The sequence below is a fragment of the Porites lutea genome, chromosome 11, assembly GCF_958299795.1.
Source record: "Porites lutea chromosome 11, jaPorLute2.1, whole genome shotgun sequence".
Lineage (NCBI taxonomy): Eukaryota > Metazoa > Cnidaria > Anthozoa > Scleractinia > Poritidae > Porites > Porites lutea.
Window position 1 is genome coordinate 15,027,509 of NC_133211.1, and position 17,086 is coordinate 15,044,594.

General features: G+C 41.0%; 1 protein-coding gene across 1 annotated transcript in view; it reads right to left on the reverse strand.

Moving 5' to 3' along the window:
* The window catches only part of LOC140953249 (uncharacterized), a 101,877-nt gene that overhangs the window by 33,593 nt on the left and 51,198 nt on the right, over positions 1-17,086 (reverse strand). Inside the window, exons 56-74 of the mRNA XM_073402749.1 lie at positions 16,265-16,897; positions 15,550-15,579; positions 14,686-15,327; positions 14,141-14,215; positions 12,906-13,538; positions 12,208-12,234; positions 10,104-10,643; positions 9,460-9,549; positions 8,503-9,120; positions 7,937-8,011; positions 6,770-7,405; positions 6,104-6,145; positions 4,963-5,547; positions 4,498-4,605; positions 3,179-3,814; positions 2,863-2,916; positions 1,139-1,705; positions 823-930; positions 1-80 (exon numbers count right to left, since the gene is read on the reverse strand). The exon at positions 1-80 is cut by the window's left edge and continues 556 nt beyond it. Of these exons, the coding sequence (XP_073258850.1) occupies positions 1-80; positions 823-930; positions 1,139-1,705; positions 2,863-2,916; positions 3,179-3,814; positions 4,498-4,605; positions 4,963-5,547; positions 6,104-6,145; positions 6,770-7,405; positions 7,937-8,011; positions 8,503-9,120; positions 9,460-9,549; positions 10,104-10,643; positions 12,208-12,234; positions 12,906-13,538; positions 14,141-14,215; positions 14,686-15,327; positions 15,550-15,579; positions 16,265-16,897 (6,179 nt within the window). The remainder of the gene's footprint in view (positions 81-822; positions 931-1,138; positions 1,706-2,862; positions 2,917-3,178; positions 3,815-4,497; positions 4,606-4,962; positions 5,548-6,103; positions 6,146-6,769; positions 7,406-7,936; positions 8,012-8,502; positions 9,121-9,459; positions 9,550-10,103; positions 10,644-12,207; positions 12,235-12,905; positions 13,539-14,140; positions 14,216-14,685; positions 15,328-15,549; positions 15,580-16,264; positions 16,898-17,086) is intronic.

Here is a 17,086-nt window from a genome sequence, read left to right on the forward strand (position 1 = left end):
GGATGGGTTTGAGAAAACGCCGATATCTTTTCCCTTGGTTCGGTATGAAAGCGGGTAAATGGCTATGGCACGAACGTTACCTTTGAAAGATTAGTATCATTTGTTAGTGGCTCGTCTTTAACTGCTTAGTACATATAAAGGATAGAGGAAGCAAAGGAAAACATAGTTTATACCACACTTTACTTTAGAGAAATACGTAATATTCGTTATAAACACGATCACGAATAATAGTGGGACAACGCAGTTCAAGTTTGACGAGATTCGAACCCACAAAAACATACATTATTATCGTTACTCTCATTTTTGAAATAAACAGCTTATACTTTTAGCGCAAAGAATTGCTTTTATCAACTGGGTTCACTAAGTAGGTTGGCCACCGTAGGAGGGTTGTCTCACTAACTGAAAAATGGCTGACGATTCGAGGGCTCCAAACGTTAGCTTCACAACCCTCCTACGGTGGTCCCCAATCTGCTGCTAATCAATCTAACCGATAAAACCAATTCATTGTATTTTATCTCAACTGATGCCTCTAGGAACCTAAACCCTTAATTCATCTCTTATACATGTTTAAGTCCGTCCGCGAGCAAATTTCACGACCAAACCTCGTTTTGAAATTGGTAAAGTTTCGAAGTTTTGCCTAATCATGCATGAGGCCCTTTCAACAGGTTATGAGGAAGCGCTCGATGACCATTAACTGTGATACAGAACTTGTAATTAACTTGAATCATAAATTAAAGAGCTCTTCGATTGTACGATTTGCTGGATTTTCATTTTAGCGCCCGCCACTGAATGAAACAAAGAGAGTTTATCTAGCGCGCAAACCTCGACATGCGGTCACGTTGCGGTATAGCAAAGATGCAAGTAGACAAATTTGATGGTACTCACGTGATGGACGGTTGGGCTTTGCTGGTTTGCTTGGCTTGCCCGCACCTGGAGATACAAGAGAAGCTTGTCTAATACAAGGCATGATAATCACATGGCGTCAGGTTGATCAAATCTCGGTCAGTCAATTTTTCTCAAACAAAATAATATTAACGGTAGCGGCAATAACAGAAATTTCGTCGGACTAGTAGATTAACCATTATGATTCCTTTTTCACGACAACCGGAATAGAAAAGTCTAATGAATGATATTTAACTGACAAAGCACATTTTACCTGAGCAAGCCTTTTTCTTGATAACTCTTACAATTGAGGCCAAATTTCTAAATCCTGCCGTATAAACATGTCTTTTGGATGAAGCAATCTTGAGGAGCTGCGGCAAGTTGTAATGCTTTCCGATACCTATAGCAAATATCTTGATACCACGCCTTTTCAGCGCCCATGCGGGTCTGCCCACTCGGTCCTGGGAACGGCCATCAGTCATCACGATCATTACACACTTACTACTACTGCTCCTGATCTTAAAGAGAGTCCGCTGTGCATAAGACATTGCTAATCCTGTCCTAGTGCCTCCGCTTGGATATTTGATGTTGTTAATGGCTCGAAGAATATCTCGTTTTCTGCTATAGGTATTGAAGTTAAATATAAGGTGAGGGCGAAATGAGAATAGAACAATGCCTATACGCGTGAGTCCCTTGGAGATCTTGAAGGACACAACCATTCGCTTCACAAAGTTAAGGCAGCGCTTGAAATTTCCTCTCCCATAGGATTCAATACTCCCAGAACCGTCGATGACAAAGGCCAGGTCAACCTTTGCTTTGCAAACTGTAAATTAACATCAATACATTTTAAGTCAGAGTTTTGTGTGTGCCATTTCTTACAGTAAACAGCTTTTAACCCAAGTCATTATCTTTGATAAATTTAGAAAGGACTTTTTCCGTAGCATGAAAAAACAGCCGACATTTCGCGACGCCATCACTTGTTTCTCCGCGAAATGACGTCTGAGAAAAGATTGCAGAAATTCCATATTGATGGTGTGTCACTATCCAGATCAGGGTAGTGCTTTTGATTGGTCGTGCCGCGTGGTAAATTTGCTTCAACCAATCAGAAGCACCACCCAGATCTGGGTTGTGACACGTCATCAGTATGGAATTTCTGCAGTGATTACTCAGATGTCATTTCGCGGAGAAACAAGTGGTTGCGTCGCGAATTTGTCAGGCTATTACTCCGTCAATGATAATGACTGAAAAGACATAGATATCTCAACAGTCCTGACGCGTTGAACGTCTGTTTTTGTTGACTGATTTTTACTTTTAGCAAATTGCGATAATATGATAGGAACTTTGAAATAATAAGTGCTACCCCTGCACCGTACCCCTGCGTAATGACATTATTCTGTCTTGGGCAAGTCTGACTACCGGTGAGGAAAACTATTCTGTTTAACTACTAAAACTGGCCATATACAACGCCAATGTAGAGAACTGGAAAATGAGCATATAACAGTATACTGAACTCTCTCTAAGCGAGACATCAAAGGAGACTGCCAAGAATGGGACAATTGCACGATGATGTCATGTTTCTACGACCACCAGAATCCTTTAATTCGCTGTTGTTTTCTTAAGTGCAGAAATTAGGGCTGTTATGTTTTAAACCGTAGAGGGATTGAAAAATTTAAATGAGAAAGCAAAAACGAGATGAACTCTGGCAGTTGCAGTCAAATGTCGTCATAGTGAAAATGGCCCATTAATAAGTTAATCCTTTCGCTCTTAAGGGCGAAAATCCTAAGATACACACAGCCGAATGTTTCATTGGAATGGCCCAATTTAGAGCTTGGCTCCATAATCGTCTCTGATAGTAAAAAGGTACAGTTAAAAAAGAGATGGGACCCTGATGCCTGCCTACGTTTAGAAGGCCTTCAGGCACTCCCCACTAGTACAAGGGAAACATGTTTCAATTGAAATAAAAGTGAGAAATTTAAGTACCTTTTCCCGCCGGACGAATTGGTAAACTGGGAACTCCAGGAACGACAACTGGCCCTAAAAAAGGAAAAGAGTAGATAAAGAAGACAGTCAGTCCGAAAGAGCTATCTAAAAACGTATTTTAGACACAAATGAGGAAATAGTAACCCGCTGATAGCAGACGTTGTTTGTTTTGTTTAGTAAATGCATTCGAGTGTAAATGTATGTAGAGTTGGAAAATGAGAAAATATAACATTTTATCTCCCTGGCTTTCGCTTTTAACACTAGAGAAAACTAATTCAAATTCCCAAAATGGGTCATAATATAACGAAAGGTATACCTTTCCTGAAGCATCTCCTCTTTCTGCGCAGTATTTGCCTTGTAGTGAGAGCCCTGTCGTATACCTGCATACAGCTGATTCGACCACGGAAATACCTCCGGTCACCAATACGAGCTCCCATCCTTGCTGGGTAGTTAGTGGCGAGTCGTATTCGCCCGATATATTTACTTGCTGTAAATCTTTTATTGACAAACAATTTCGCTCGTCCTGTCCGTCCGTTATACGTCGCACCGACAAACTGCCATCTCTGAGTTACCACTTTTCTACTTAACACTGCTTTAGTGAAACGGCGTCTTCTACGACGCGTGAACCGCACAAACAGCGTTCTGGGAGAGATCATCCAAAAGTGCACGCCCCAGCCATTTCGCATGTAATTGAAGATGGGCCCCGCACGTCCCTGATGGTAAATCCAGGCCAAGAGAGTGATGGAGCGCTTCGTATCTATCTTCCCTCGATTGGGATATTCGATGTAGCTACTTGACCGACCAAAGAATTGATAGGAGCCTAGAGGCTTTCCGTCAGGACCTGGAGCTAGTCTAGCATCCCTGATGATTCCTGGTTGGTTACCGAACAAGCTGACATCTCGACCACGTGTTTTTGACGTCAGAGGATAGACCGCAGATGCACGCACTGGACCTGAACAGGAAGGATAACAATTTTTAACTGCCAGAGCATTACTTAGTCAACTGCCATAAAAAGATAGCATTTTAGAGTGCTACTAACGTATGAAACAAGTCAAAAACTAACTTACAACATTTTGAAATATTCAATAAGAGCATTTTAGAGTGCTAATTAACGTATGTAACAAATGAAAAATTAACTTACAACATTTTGAAATATTCAATAAGAACATTTTAGAGTGCTAATTAACGTATGTAACGAGGAAAAAATTAATTTACAACATTGCGAAATATTTAATTGCTTTTCCATCAAAATATGATCTACAGAGAAATACAAATGGACAAATCCAACTATCAACTCCGAAAAGGTTTTTTCGCCCACACCAACACACTGTCTCGGGCTCGCAGTCACCCTGGCTACATTTATGCTCTTGCAATATTTATCAGCGTAATATAAACATAGTTTAGGTCAGCAAATCGTGTCATCCCCTGGTCTATTAGCAGTAGATTTCCAGCGACCGTTACCTTTGGCGGCCATGATAAAAAGAAACTATGCATAACGGATGGCAGTCTCCAACTATTGATGGAAAAACTGGTGTCAGCTTTTAATAAAAGCTCAGGAAATTATGATTACCCATTTAACATATTAAGCCATATGCAAAAAAGCAATGTAACCTTAATTATATAGAGCACACTTACGAGGTCGAGGCTTAGGTCTGACCGGTGGTCGAACAGGAGGACGTACAGGAGGTCTGATCGGAGGTCTAATAGGAGGCCTGGAGGTAGGTCTAGGAGCAGGTCTGGCGGCTGAAATTAGGTTTAAGACTTTAATAAAGGCATTTGAAAAGAGAGGTTAAAAGAGTATTAGCTAAGTTATTGCTATTTACCCACATTTGTTAGCATGCTTGCGGTTTTGTTTTGAAAAGGTCAAACGGCTATTCTACTTGAAATGTCCCCAAACACAGAAATGTAGTCGTGGTGGTAGTGGAGGACAAACAACAGAAATTCGGTAGTGGTGGTGGTGGACGGAAAACAATAGAAATGTCGTGGCGGTGGTAGTGGAAAGAAAACGATAGAAATGCGGTGGTGGTGGTGTTAGTGAAGGGAAACTAATAGAAATGTGGTGGTAGTGGTGGTGGAGGAAAACAGTAGAAATACTACTACACCCTATAGTGTATCTGAAATATATTAATAGCTTACCTTTGCAAGCTTTTGACTTTATGACTCGTAAAATATTTGGAAGGTTTCTAAATCTGGCCACATAAACATTTCTCTTGGAAGACGCTATCTGTATCAATTGTCTCATATTGTAGTTTTTGCCAATACCAATGGCAAATGTGTTGATGCCTGAGCGATGTAGTGCTTTTGCTCTGCTACGCACTCGGTCACTGGATCTTCCGTCAGTCATCACAATCAATATACGCTTACAACGCCGTCGCTGACCTCTGAAAAGATACCGCTGTGCATACCACAAGGCGTAGCCTGTTCTCGTGCCACGCCGAAGATAGGGAATTCGGTCAATAGCTTTCATCAGTTCCCTCTTCTTGAAATATCGTTTGAAACCAAACATCTTTCTCGCTTTTGAGGAATACACCACTGCCCCGACACGCGCGTACCGGGGTGAAATTTTAAAGGAAGCAACCAATCTTTTTACGAAGTTGAGACAACGTTTGAAGTTTCCACGCCCTGAGGCTTCGATACTGCCAGATGCGTCAATTACAAACGCAAGGTCAATACACGCTTGGCAAACTGGGTAAGAAAACAAAAACATGTTGTTAAGCTCTTTTTTACTTTTGTGCCTATGCAAAAGTAATAAGTATTAGCTTTTACTAATAGCTTATTGCATATGTAGATGACGTGATCTCTCAGGTGATTTGTTCCTCTATATTAAGTACGCATGCAAGCGAGTGCTTGCAGTCATTTTCTTCCTGGAATTTCTCCCCTGAAGTACTCCCTATCACTCCATACTCGTGGGAAAACATGGGGACGAGAAGAATTAGGACGAGGCTAAGGAGCGGTGAGTTACGAAGGATAACGTCTTTTCTCGCGTCTCCCCAATCCCTTGGTTTCAGCCAGAAACTCCCTGGGGTAGATAACTCGCCTGACATTCACAACCTCCCTCCCTTCAGACATGAAAAATGATGTACCTTTATGCCTAGAAGGATAGACGTTACATGCAAAGGAAAGGACAAATTATTCAACGGTTAAACCGATTTAAGCCCCAATATTTACTCCCAAACTATACTATAGAGGTTTCTATTGCAACGGAAAAGAAAATAAACGAGAAGAATAATTTGACATTTACCTGGCCCAGCTGGGCGGATAACTGGTGGCACAATAACAGGACCTGGCAAAACAGTTTTACAAGACAACAATTAAAATAATAATATTAACTGCAGAATTGTTGCAAGGCAAATGCGCAAATTTACCATACCTTCTTTTCCTTTAGAAAACCCTTCATCATTGTCTTCGATTATTGGAAACTTAGTTGAGAAAAAGAGACGAAAATGCGAGTCTCAAAGACAAAACTGAACACGTCATCTTATTTACGCAAGTGCGTGCGTAAATACAGATTTTTTCATGGTTACCCAGTTGCACTTATATAGGGCAAGTACTCGCGCTACGTTCTAATAACTAAATGTACCGCGTGAAACGCGTTATTAGTTCCTACTTTTTTTTCCCATAAAGATAAAGTCCGAGGAAGTTACTAGGCTTGTCCAGGAAGTGTCAGGAAGGACAAAGCAGCAGTTCATGATACACTCCGCGATTTTCGTCCCAGACCTTCTCTTGATGCGATGTGTTTTCGTCAAATTGAAGTGACCAAAGAAAAACTGGGAACAGGTGCTGTGCTATACTATGGCAAAGTCTGGAGTTCATATTTTTATGGTTCCACCACAGAATGGGGTGGGTATCCTAATGAAGCATAAAGTGCAAATAAGGCTTAAAAAGGTCATCTGCATTAAACCGTTACCTCGAGTAAAGCACCTCTTCTTTCGCCGCAAAATCTGCGATGTCGTCAGCGCCTGATCGTAAACTTGCATACAAGAGATACGTCCCCTGAAGTAACGTCTATCACCTATCCGGGATCCCATCCTAACAGGATAATTTGTTGCCAATCGTATACGCCCGATACGTTTACGTGCGACAAACCGCCTGCTTATAAAGAGCTTAGCAGTTTTCTTCCTAAAGTCATAGGTTGCTCCCACGTACTGCCACTGGCGACGCAGAATTCTCCTGCTGAACACTGCTGCAGTGAAACGCCGTCCGCGTCGGCGCGTGAAACGTACAAACAGCGTTCTAGGAGACGTCATCCAGAAGTGAACGCCCCAGCCATTGGGCATATAATTGAAGATGGGACCCGCGCGTCCCTCATGATATATCCATGCCAAGAGGGAAATGGAACGTTTAGTATCCAGTCTTCCCTTATTGGGAAACTCAATGTAGCTGCTTGATCTTCCAACGAATTGTGTTGCAGTGTTTTGTCTCCTGTCAGGACCTGGCGCGTATCGGATGTTGCGAGCAGTTCCCGGAGGATTACTATACAAGCCTACGTCACGGGTACGAGTCCGCTGAGACAGAGGATAAATAGCTTGTGCTCGGGGATGAACTAAACAAAAAATAATGAGGAACCATCTGTTGGTGGCGAGCTATTTCACAAGAATGCTATCAAGCGAAAAAGAGCTGATTTCATTCCACAATTGATATTTGTATGTCTAAAATAATACAGAATTACAAACTCCTAAGACAATTTCCTTTGAAAAAATCCAGATAAACACTTGCTTTTAGATCATATTTATGGTCTTTTTAACAAATAGACAACAATTTTCCATAATCTATTCTCTAATAGACCGTAGAAATGACGTTAAAATGTTCAATAATCAAGTGGTTTCTAGTTTTGAGAAGTGAGGTGAAGTGGCCTTTAAGTCTAACAAAACTTCAAAGCAAAGGTGGTGTTGTACCCGCTACGAAATTTTTCATTTCTGCAGATGTGACAGGGAAAGTATGTGTCTGCACTGGTCCAAGAGCCAAAGAAAATGAGGACAGCAAACTTGGTCTCGCGTTGAAGACAAAACCCCGGAGACTAAAAACTAGCACTGCATAAGATTATTACGACGGCGAATAATTATCAAATACGTACCAGGTTTTGAGGTAGAAGTTGGACGGGGACGCATTGGACGCGTGGGTTGAACAGGAGCAGGAAGTGGATATACTCCTAAAATGTAAAGACAAAGTCACACCACTGACTTGAGTATGTAGTATAAACTGGTTTGTTTGCAAGGAAGCTGTGAGACAGCGTAAGTAAGAAAGTAAAAAGTACCGGTTGGTGTTATGAAAGGAATGAGGGTGGGGTTAATTACAAAAAGAACAAACAAAAATGTGGTGTTGATGTCGGTGGGGAGTAAAATACAAAATTCAAGTTCCATTAACTCAGTTGATGAAGTCTGTTTATCACCGAATAAAGATTCAGTTGCAAGGATGACGTTTGTAGTGAAAAACAACAACACTCCCATGCCTCGCGAAACAGCAGCTGGTACACTTCGCATTTGTTTCCTTCCAGTTGGATTCTCAATTTCAGTAAAGTATTATAATATGTCAAAAGGTTCAGAACGAATAGACTATACTGAACACCGGCTACCAGTTTTTTGTTATCGAACTGGCCAGAACATTGATCCTAAGGGGACTAACAAATCAGTTATTGTTTACCTTTAAAGCACCTTGCTTTTCGCCTAATAATCTGTAACGATGTTAGAGCATGTCCATACACTTGCATACAAGAGATTCTGCCCCGGAAATACCGCTGACCAACAGCTCCCATAGACGCCTGACGTGCATTGGTACGAAGGAGAACTTTTTTCAGCTGTTTACGAGCAACAAACTTTCTGTCAACAAAGATTTTCGCTTCACCCGTTCGCTGCTCATATGTGACGCCAACAAACTGCCACCTTCGATAATTGATTATCCTTGGTGCTCGCAGTCGATCAACTGCACCGTTTTGTGAGCCACGTTGAAAAATCTCCATACATATACTGCTTTGACGACAAACAGAGAAGTCAACTCCGTAACTAAAGATGGGTCCTTCTCCCTTTGTAAACACCCATGCGAGTAACGTAATTGCTCTCATTGCATCCAAACGCCCTTTATTAGGGAATATGATGTAGCTGTTCTTGCGACCAAAAAATTCGTGGGAGGTGTCCGGTCGACCATCGGGTCCGGTGTTAGTTCCCACTTTTCCCATAATTCCTGCGGGGTTGCTGTTAAGACTGATGTCTTTTGCCCTGGTTACTCTCATCAAAGGATAAATAGCCAGAGCCCGCACAGGTGCTACAATATTTCCAAAAAAGAGAGAGAAGTTGTAATTTGAAAATAAAACAATGTGCCGGGGGGGGGGGGGCTCCTCTCAAAATTATTTTCTTATCATGTGGGTGTTTTAATGAGAATCGATGGAAAAAAGGAGTTTCCAAGAACTATTACACAACAGCAATGGAGTAACGTACGTTTCCTCGGATGGTTTTAGTAACGAAAAAAAAAAAAATGCGCTCAAGTCACAGGCTCAAGAAAACTGAAGATCAACAAACCTTCAAAAAAAGCAATTTTATTTGCAATGTTCGCGGTAATGCACGCCAGAAAGGAAAAATTCAGTAAACTAACATTATTACTTACGATTAGCAGGTCGTACAGTAGGCCTGAGTGGTCGGGGAGGAATTGGTCGCATAGATCGTTGGGTTGGTTTAGTCGGCGGTATGAACATATCTATAAAATAAAATAATTAAACAACATATTTAAGACGATAAAGGAAAATAATGAACAAAATTAACTCCCGTTATTGAGGGCATGCTCGAGAATGCGAGTTTGTGTCGGCAATCGCAGAGTGGGGGACGAGTCGAGACATGTCTTTGAAAATAATTAGTTGATTGTTCATGAAGCTTCATTGTTCATTGTTCTGCGAAGCTGGCTTGATGTGACAAAGGCCTTAGAATTGATGCGTATCAGAAAAAGCGTACTCTTGCCAAAATAGCAAAAGCGATCATGATGAAAAATGAAACCAACAACACTAGCGAGTTTTTACTCTTTGCTTCACCAACTTTGTGATTTTAAAACAATTCTCTACGTTAACGTTCCTTGCTTAGCTTTCTTGAAATCTCTCTTTGAGCATTGTGCACCGATAGTAATAAATGTGTTTCTAGAAACACAGGATGACTGAGGTACTTTCAGTACAACTAGACTTCTTTAAAAATTAAAAAACCCTCTACGACAAGTTAAAAAGGGCTGATCACTGACCGGATAATGGAAAATCTCTGGCAAACCTGATTTGCAGATCTTCCTTTTGATTAGGCTGACAAGAGAACCTAAATTTCTGAAGGCCGCTGTATAAACATGTCTTCTGTCGGAGGCGATATATTGCAACTCGCTCAGACTGTAACGTCTTCCTATTCCCACACAAAATGTCTCTGTTCGTGAGCGTTGTAGCAGAGTAGCTGCTCTACGAACGTCGTCTTTAGAGCCGCCCGTTGTTAACAAAACAAGGACCCTTTTTCTGGAGCTCCGCCGTATGATGTTCGTGTAAGAGTACTGTAGGGCAGCTCCGGTATATCGTGCACCACACACAAGCTTCATGGCCCTTATCAGCCTGATGACATAGGACTTTTTCGAGCTGAACCTGATGACAAGTTTGGGCGCCTGTGCGTACAGTACTAGGCTTGTTCGAACGCTTCTGATCGATAGGCGGAACTCGCCAACTAAACGTACTAGGAAGTTCTTAACTCGAAGGAAGTTTGCTTTTGTGAAACGCACGTTTTCGCTGCAGGCGTCCACTACAAAAGTCAGGTCGATCTTGGGTTTGCAAACTGTAAAAAAAAAAAGAAAAACAAAACGCAATGCTTAACAAATAAAACATTGAAGCATTTTATATAAACCATTTCTGTATTGAAATAATTAATTTTATGAATTTCATATATTTGAACTGCAGGATGAAGAAATAAAATAATGTAAAGAAGATCGTCGCAGTTGAAAACGTAACTTATGCAGTTGAGGCTTTCTTTTCGAAATTGCATAAATTGTCATTTCAACTGCCTTGATTTTCATTACTGTAACATTTATCTTCTGCATTGGTGGCTATTTATGCCCATCCAATTTTTTCACCTCCACAGAATAATTTTCAGTTGTGTGCTAAGGAACCTAGCATTTGGGTGAAGTGAGGCCGGCACTGATTTTGTTGTCATAAAATAAACCTCAGCGTCATTTTTTGTCACAAGAGCATAATTTACATTTAAAGATGAGGTGAAATTTTTATCAAAACAGCCTTGCTCCCAACAAGGCCTGGATATTCCTGCAGCAGGCAACTGTAAAGTGAGGCATTATTTATTTTTTTACAGTCCGTGCCGACAAAAATGTATCGACTTCACCTGTAAAAAAGGAAAAAAAAACAAAACCAGACAAAACAAAAAAGAACCGATTTGTCAGTCTTGTATTTATCATTTTTGCGCTACCCGTGAGGGTAATGCCCAATCAAGAAATTAGAAGCAACATTCTTTCTATGGTGATAAAAGACAAAATGGCGGAGGGATATCCCAGAAGGCTTTGGGTGTCCACTCCCCCATAAATAGGGCTGATTTTTCCGGGGAGGGGACAGGTCCGTTCAAGTCGTCTGGCGAACAGATTTGGAAGTTGACTGGAACGAACATGGAATTAGTGCGTGGAGTTATTGGCTCTATATCTTCGCCGAATGATGATCTAAATATAGTATGCGATGATACAGTTAGCCTGCGCGGGAGCTGCAGAAATAATTCCCTCCCACGGTCCCCACGGGAAAAGCTTCAACTTGTTAAAATTCTCTCCCTGCGTGTGAAAGCTCGTTCCTCACAAGAAAGGAATATGCTATTTGTAGATCGCCCCATCAAATAGAAACATATTCACTTGGATCGTTAGAAGGGCTTTACAGGTAAATGCAATATCCAACAGAAATAAAACTGAAACTTAATTTCCTTTGCGAGTTTTAATAAACAGAAAATTACTGTTATATAACAGTATTTAACACATCAGAAGTTGACCCTGTCACGTTTTATAAGCATAGAACGACACAATAATGTTCGGAATTTCCGGTTAGATCAAATACGTTACGTTATACTGTGATGCTATATATTTCGGGGCTGAGGGATAAGGGAAGGGTGTGCATTGTGGAAATGTCCCTGTTAAAAATAATGCCAATCGCTTCTTTCTTCAAGAGGCTAACTTGCCTGTTATTAAAATTACTATACAGCCCCAGCTTAAAAAAAGGCAGTCGGCAGCCCAATGAACCCCCACTATGGGGGTCTTGTTAATAACATTAAAAAAATCTTATACGTTTATTTAGTTCTTCACGATAATGGTGGCTCAACCACTGCAAACTTTTTAAACATAAAATGGTCTAACCTTTTCCGCTTGGTCCGGGTGGTCCACCTAGGATAAATACGGTATAGTGGCGTTAAAAGGATGGAAGACAAGAACTAAGAGCTTCATTCCAGAAGCAACCAAAGCTTAAACAAGGTTAAGAGTTGATATTAAGTTAAGCATAGTTAAAAATTGTTTACTCCAATTTTTGGGGGGGTCAAGTACACGTTTAATACAAAACAAAAGACCAAGATTAAGTTTACTGGAATCGTTTGAAAAATGAAATCTTTCAGTTTTCGGTTGGCAAATTTTCCTTAATCTTGGTTTACTTAAACATGTTATGTTTGGATGAATGGATGTAGGTATCTGCAAAATAACCCGAAGCACAGGATTCTTGAGGATAACTCAGGGAGAAAAATAAATTTAAATTAAAACGTAGAAAAAGAAGAGTTAGTGTAGTATTTTTTAGGTTTTTGACACGTATAAACAAGGTGAGTGCTGCGAAAGGCTAACAAAGTAATGAAGTCGGTAACACATAAACACCTACAAAAAAGCAAAGCCAGCGGTAAAAAGTGAGAAAAAAGGACCCCAGCGAAGACACAGAGAGGCAAATATCTGTATCTTTGAATTGCCTTTAGAGGTAATCTTTCGGGTTCTTTAGCTGAATATTTCAAACAAAAGATTTTCCATCGAAAAGAATAAAGTGGTGTTACCGATAAACTTATAGACAGCAAACTTACGTCTAAAGCATCTCTTCTTTCTGCGTGCAATCTGATTAGGATTCAACGCCACGTCAAACACCATTACGCAAGAAATTCTTCCCCGAAAGTACCGCCGATCTCCTTTCCTGACCCCCATCCTCACGGGATAGTTTGTCGCAAGCCGTATCCTTCCAAGCTTCTTTTGCGCTATTACTCTACTGTCAAGGTACAATTTGGCGTAACCCGTTAAGTAATCATATGTGGCGGCGACGTACTGCCACTTGCGCGGTGTTATCCTACGACTAGAAAGCGCCTCCGTGAAGGTTCTCCCTTGACGACGTGTGTAGCGCACGAACAACGTGTTTGGAGTCACCATCCAAAGATGAACGCCCCAGCCGTTCGGCATGTAATTGAAGATAGGTCCCGCACGTCCTTCATGGTAGATCCAAGCAATAATTGTGATCGATGATCTTGTATCAAGTTTTCCACGGTTTGGAAACTCGATGTAGCTGTCTGGGCGTCCATAGAACTGGTACGAGCCACCAGGTAACTTGTCAGGACCAGGTGCTGACCGAACGTAGCCAAGTTTTCCTGGAGGGTTTCCGAACATGCTCATATCTCGGCTCCTTGTTTTAGAAGTCAGAGGATAAAACGCAGAGACTCTGAGGGGTCCTGCAAACAAATTCATTTATGAAATAAGAGGGTCGATGTTTTTTATATTTTTATACTACTACATTAGAAATTTCTGCAATTTGATTGGCTTAGAGCAGTGGTATTTCAGCTTAATTTGAAATACCTACATGTGAAAATTGCAAACCTCCTACGGGTAGTAGTGTAAACAGTTAACAGCATGATTTGTGGGTGATATTTGGCGTAAATACCACTCGTGATATTTCAAAATTGTCTCAAATTTCACTCGCCTAACAACTCGTGAAATGACGTATGACAATTTTGAAGTATCACTCGTGGTATTTATGCCAAATATCACTACAAATCATGCTATTACATATACAAATCTAAATCAATAGAAGTGTTAAATAGGCAATCAGTTCGCAAGATGTGTACCCACTAGGGAATGGAAAGGTGCGGTTCATATTCACTACCGTCACCTCGATTTTCGGTTGATTAGTTGTTACTTTGACAAAAGTCGGGCGGGGCTTAACCAAGCCCTTTTGAAAACACAACACTTCCCTTACCTCAACTGCTTTCCAACACAAACACATTAAATAACTCTTGTATGAATTACTGGGTTTCATAACTGATTTATATCTCACCTTTGCGAGGTCTGGTGGGACGAGGTGTGGTCGGTGTTGTTCTTGGTTTGGAGCTTGGTTTGGTGAATGGAGGCACTGTAAAGAAGGCATATTAAATATTAAGCTGAGTAACTAGCAATTTAAGAAATTGGGCAGGTATAGATGGAATTAAGATCTGAAAGCTGTGTTGAGGGTAAAATCTGTTCCCCGGTTAAAAACATTTTTTTAGCCTTCAAAGGTTACCAGGAATAGAACTCTGGAAAAAGCTTATCTTTATAGTAGGCAGGATAATGGTTTAACGTCAGAACGGATTTGATTTCGACAGTTACTGATTGATGCATGATAGAAATATCACTATTCGGTGCCATGTTGCTTAGGTGATAAATTTTAACTAAACTTCACTTTCTTCAAAAAATGTATAGAAAAAATGTACCTCACACTTTTCGAGCGACTGATAAGAACATAAAAGTGTCAATAGCACCTGCTTTATATTTTTTTGTGCTTTTTTTTTTTATTTGGTCTGTTCTACCTCAGGTCTATCCTGAACACAAATACAAATTACTTACGACGTTTAAAGCAGGTTGAACTAGCCGCTAAGATCTGTTTCCGGTTCAGGGCACGGCTATAAATCTGCACACAAAAGACCTTTCCTTTGAAGTAGCGCTTATCGCCACGACGTGCTCCAATTCTGATGGGATAATTTGTAGCCAATCTGAAGCGGCCAACGCTCTGTGCTACTAGTAGCCTAGAGTTCACCCAAAGTTTGGCCACGCCAGTCTTGTAGTCGTAAGTCGCACCGATGTAGTTCCAAGCTCGGTAGCGTATCTTCCTGCTCGTAATGAACACAGCCTTAGTGAATACACCGTCCCTGCGGACGAACCTGGCAAATAGTGTACGTGGTCCTATCATCCACAAATGCACGCCCCAGCCCGGTCCTGGTCTGTAGTTAACGATAGGACCTTTGATACCCTCGTGATACACCCATGTGAGAATGGAGATGGAGGCTACAGTGTCTAGTTTTCCGTTATTTGGGATTTCTATGTAACTCTTAGAATTGCCATAGAACTGAGTAGCGCCATCTTTTCTGCCGTCTGGGCCTGGACCAAATTTTACACCGACTCTTCGTCCATTTGGGCACTTACGACTACTTACGTCGCGTCCGCCATTTATTTTGTCCAGCGGATAAATGGCTACCACAAGCGGAAGAACTGGTTAGAGGAAAGAGGACAATGAAAATGTTAAATCCCGTTGGGTGGAAGAATTCCACAAGCAGTGAGAAAATCGGGCTATTTATGCCTACAGATTTAATTATGCTTGGAAAGTCGACCCTCGATTGCGGAAAAGAAATTCAAATTCTAAACGTAAAACCAAAACTGGAGACAATTACTCTTAAAAAAAAAAATAAAATAAGTGTAAAAGGAGAATCTGACCTGGCGGTGGACGAGTAGGTGTCGGTCGCGCTGAAAAAAGGAAACGAAAAGAACAACGTTAATTTTTACAGGTTAGTTACCATTCATATAACACGGAAAAACTTATTCATGATCATTCTTATTGTGCGAAGTCCTCGCTGGCGCTAACCGCTGACCAAAAAGCTAGAAGACTCTGGGTACGAGTACGAGATTGAGCCGTACGTGGGTTGAGTTTGTTGTTGGTTCTCTCCTTTGTACTGGGAGGTTTTTCTCCATGTACTCCGGTTTTCCCCCTCTTCTCAAAAACCAACATTTCCAAATTCCAATTCGACCAGGACTTGTAGACGAAGAATCACTACGTATGTGCTACCTCCAAATAAAAATTAATTGTATGTATGTAGGTATGTAAATCTTCATTTATACAGGGAAAATCATCAGTTAAGCTCACGTTAAAAACTAAAACTAATTACAACTGCTTTACATGATTGCCGTGTGGGAATCCAATATATTTTCTACCTTTTTGATGTTTCGCTTAAAATGATCAACAGAGGAAATAATAATTTTTTTTAAGAAATGCGAGCAAGTTATACTAACAACGTTTCGTACATTTGAAGTTCTTTCCACCGATAAAGATTATTGAGTGCAATGTTTTCGTGGTTGCCTTGGTGTTGACAAATCGTCAAGCTTAAGATAATCTTTATAACAGTAACAAACAACTGCAATAACCTCCACAAACCTCTAAAACATTTCTTTTTGATGGATCTGAGTTGCCTTCCATTTAGCGCACGATCGTAGATCTGCAGGCACGCTATCCGACCGCGGAATATCCTTCTATCTCTAAGTTTCTTCCCTGATATTGCCGGATAATTTGTGGCTAACTGTATTTTTCCAATATTTCTTTGAGAAATAGGTATAGCGTCATTCCACAACGTGGCCAAGCCTGTGACGTGGTCATAAGTCGCAGCTATGTAGTTCCAAGCTCTTGGTCTTATTTTTCGGCTGGTGACAACAGTGATGGTTTGCAAAGACCTGGGCACGAACTTTACTAGAAGAATGCGCGTGTCCTTCAACCACAAATGCACTCCCCAGCCCTTGGGAAAGTAATGAAATATAGGTCCTCTTCCTTCCGGATAAACCCATAAAACTATGGTAAGAGAATTTTTGGTATCGAGGCAACCTGTGTTTGGGAAGTAAATGTAGCTATTTGCTATGCCCTGCAGATGAAAAGAGCCAAGAGGAAGACCATCAGGACCCGGAGCTGGCTTGACATTTACAAGTCTGGCAGCAGCATTGCGGTTGATGCTGATGTCTCGTCCTCGTGTTAAGCCGCTGAGAGGGAATATAGCTCTTGCAGCAGCTGATCCAGTAACTGTAAGAAACGTCGTCGGAGTGTTTACTTAGTACACTACGGACTTACTACAAAAGCCGCAATCGTAAAAACAAGACCAGTTTGTTACGCCAAAGTACAACTTAAGGTTTTGTCCCAAAGCTGGCAAGTAATTCTTAAAGAGCAAATTATTTGTCACCAAAAACCGTACTCAACTAAAATGCAACACTA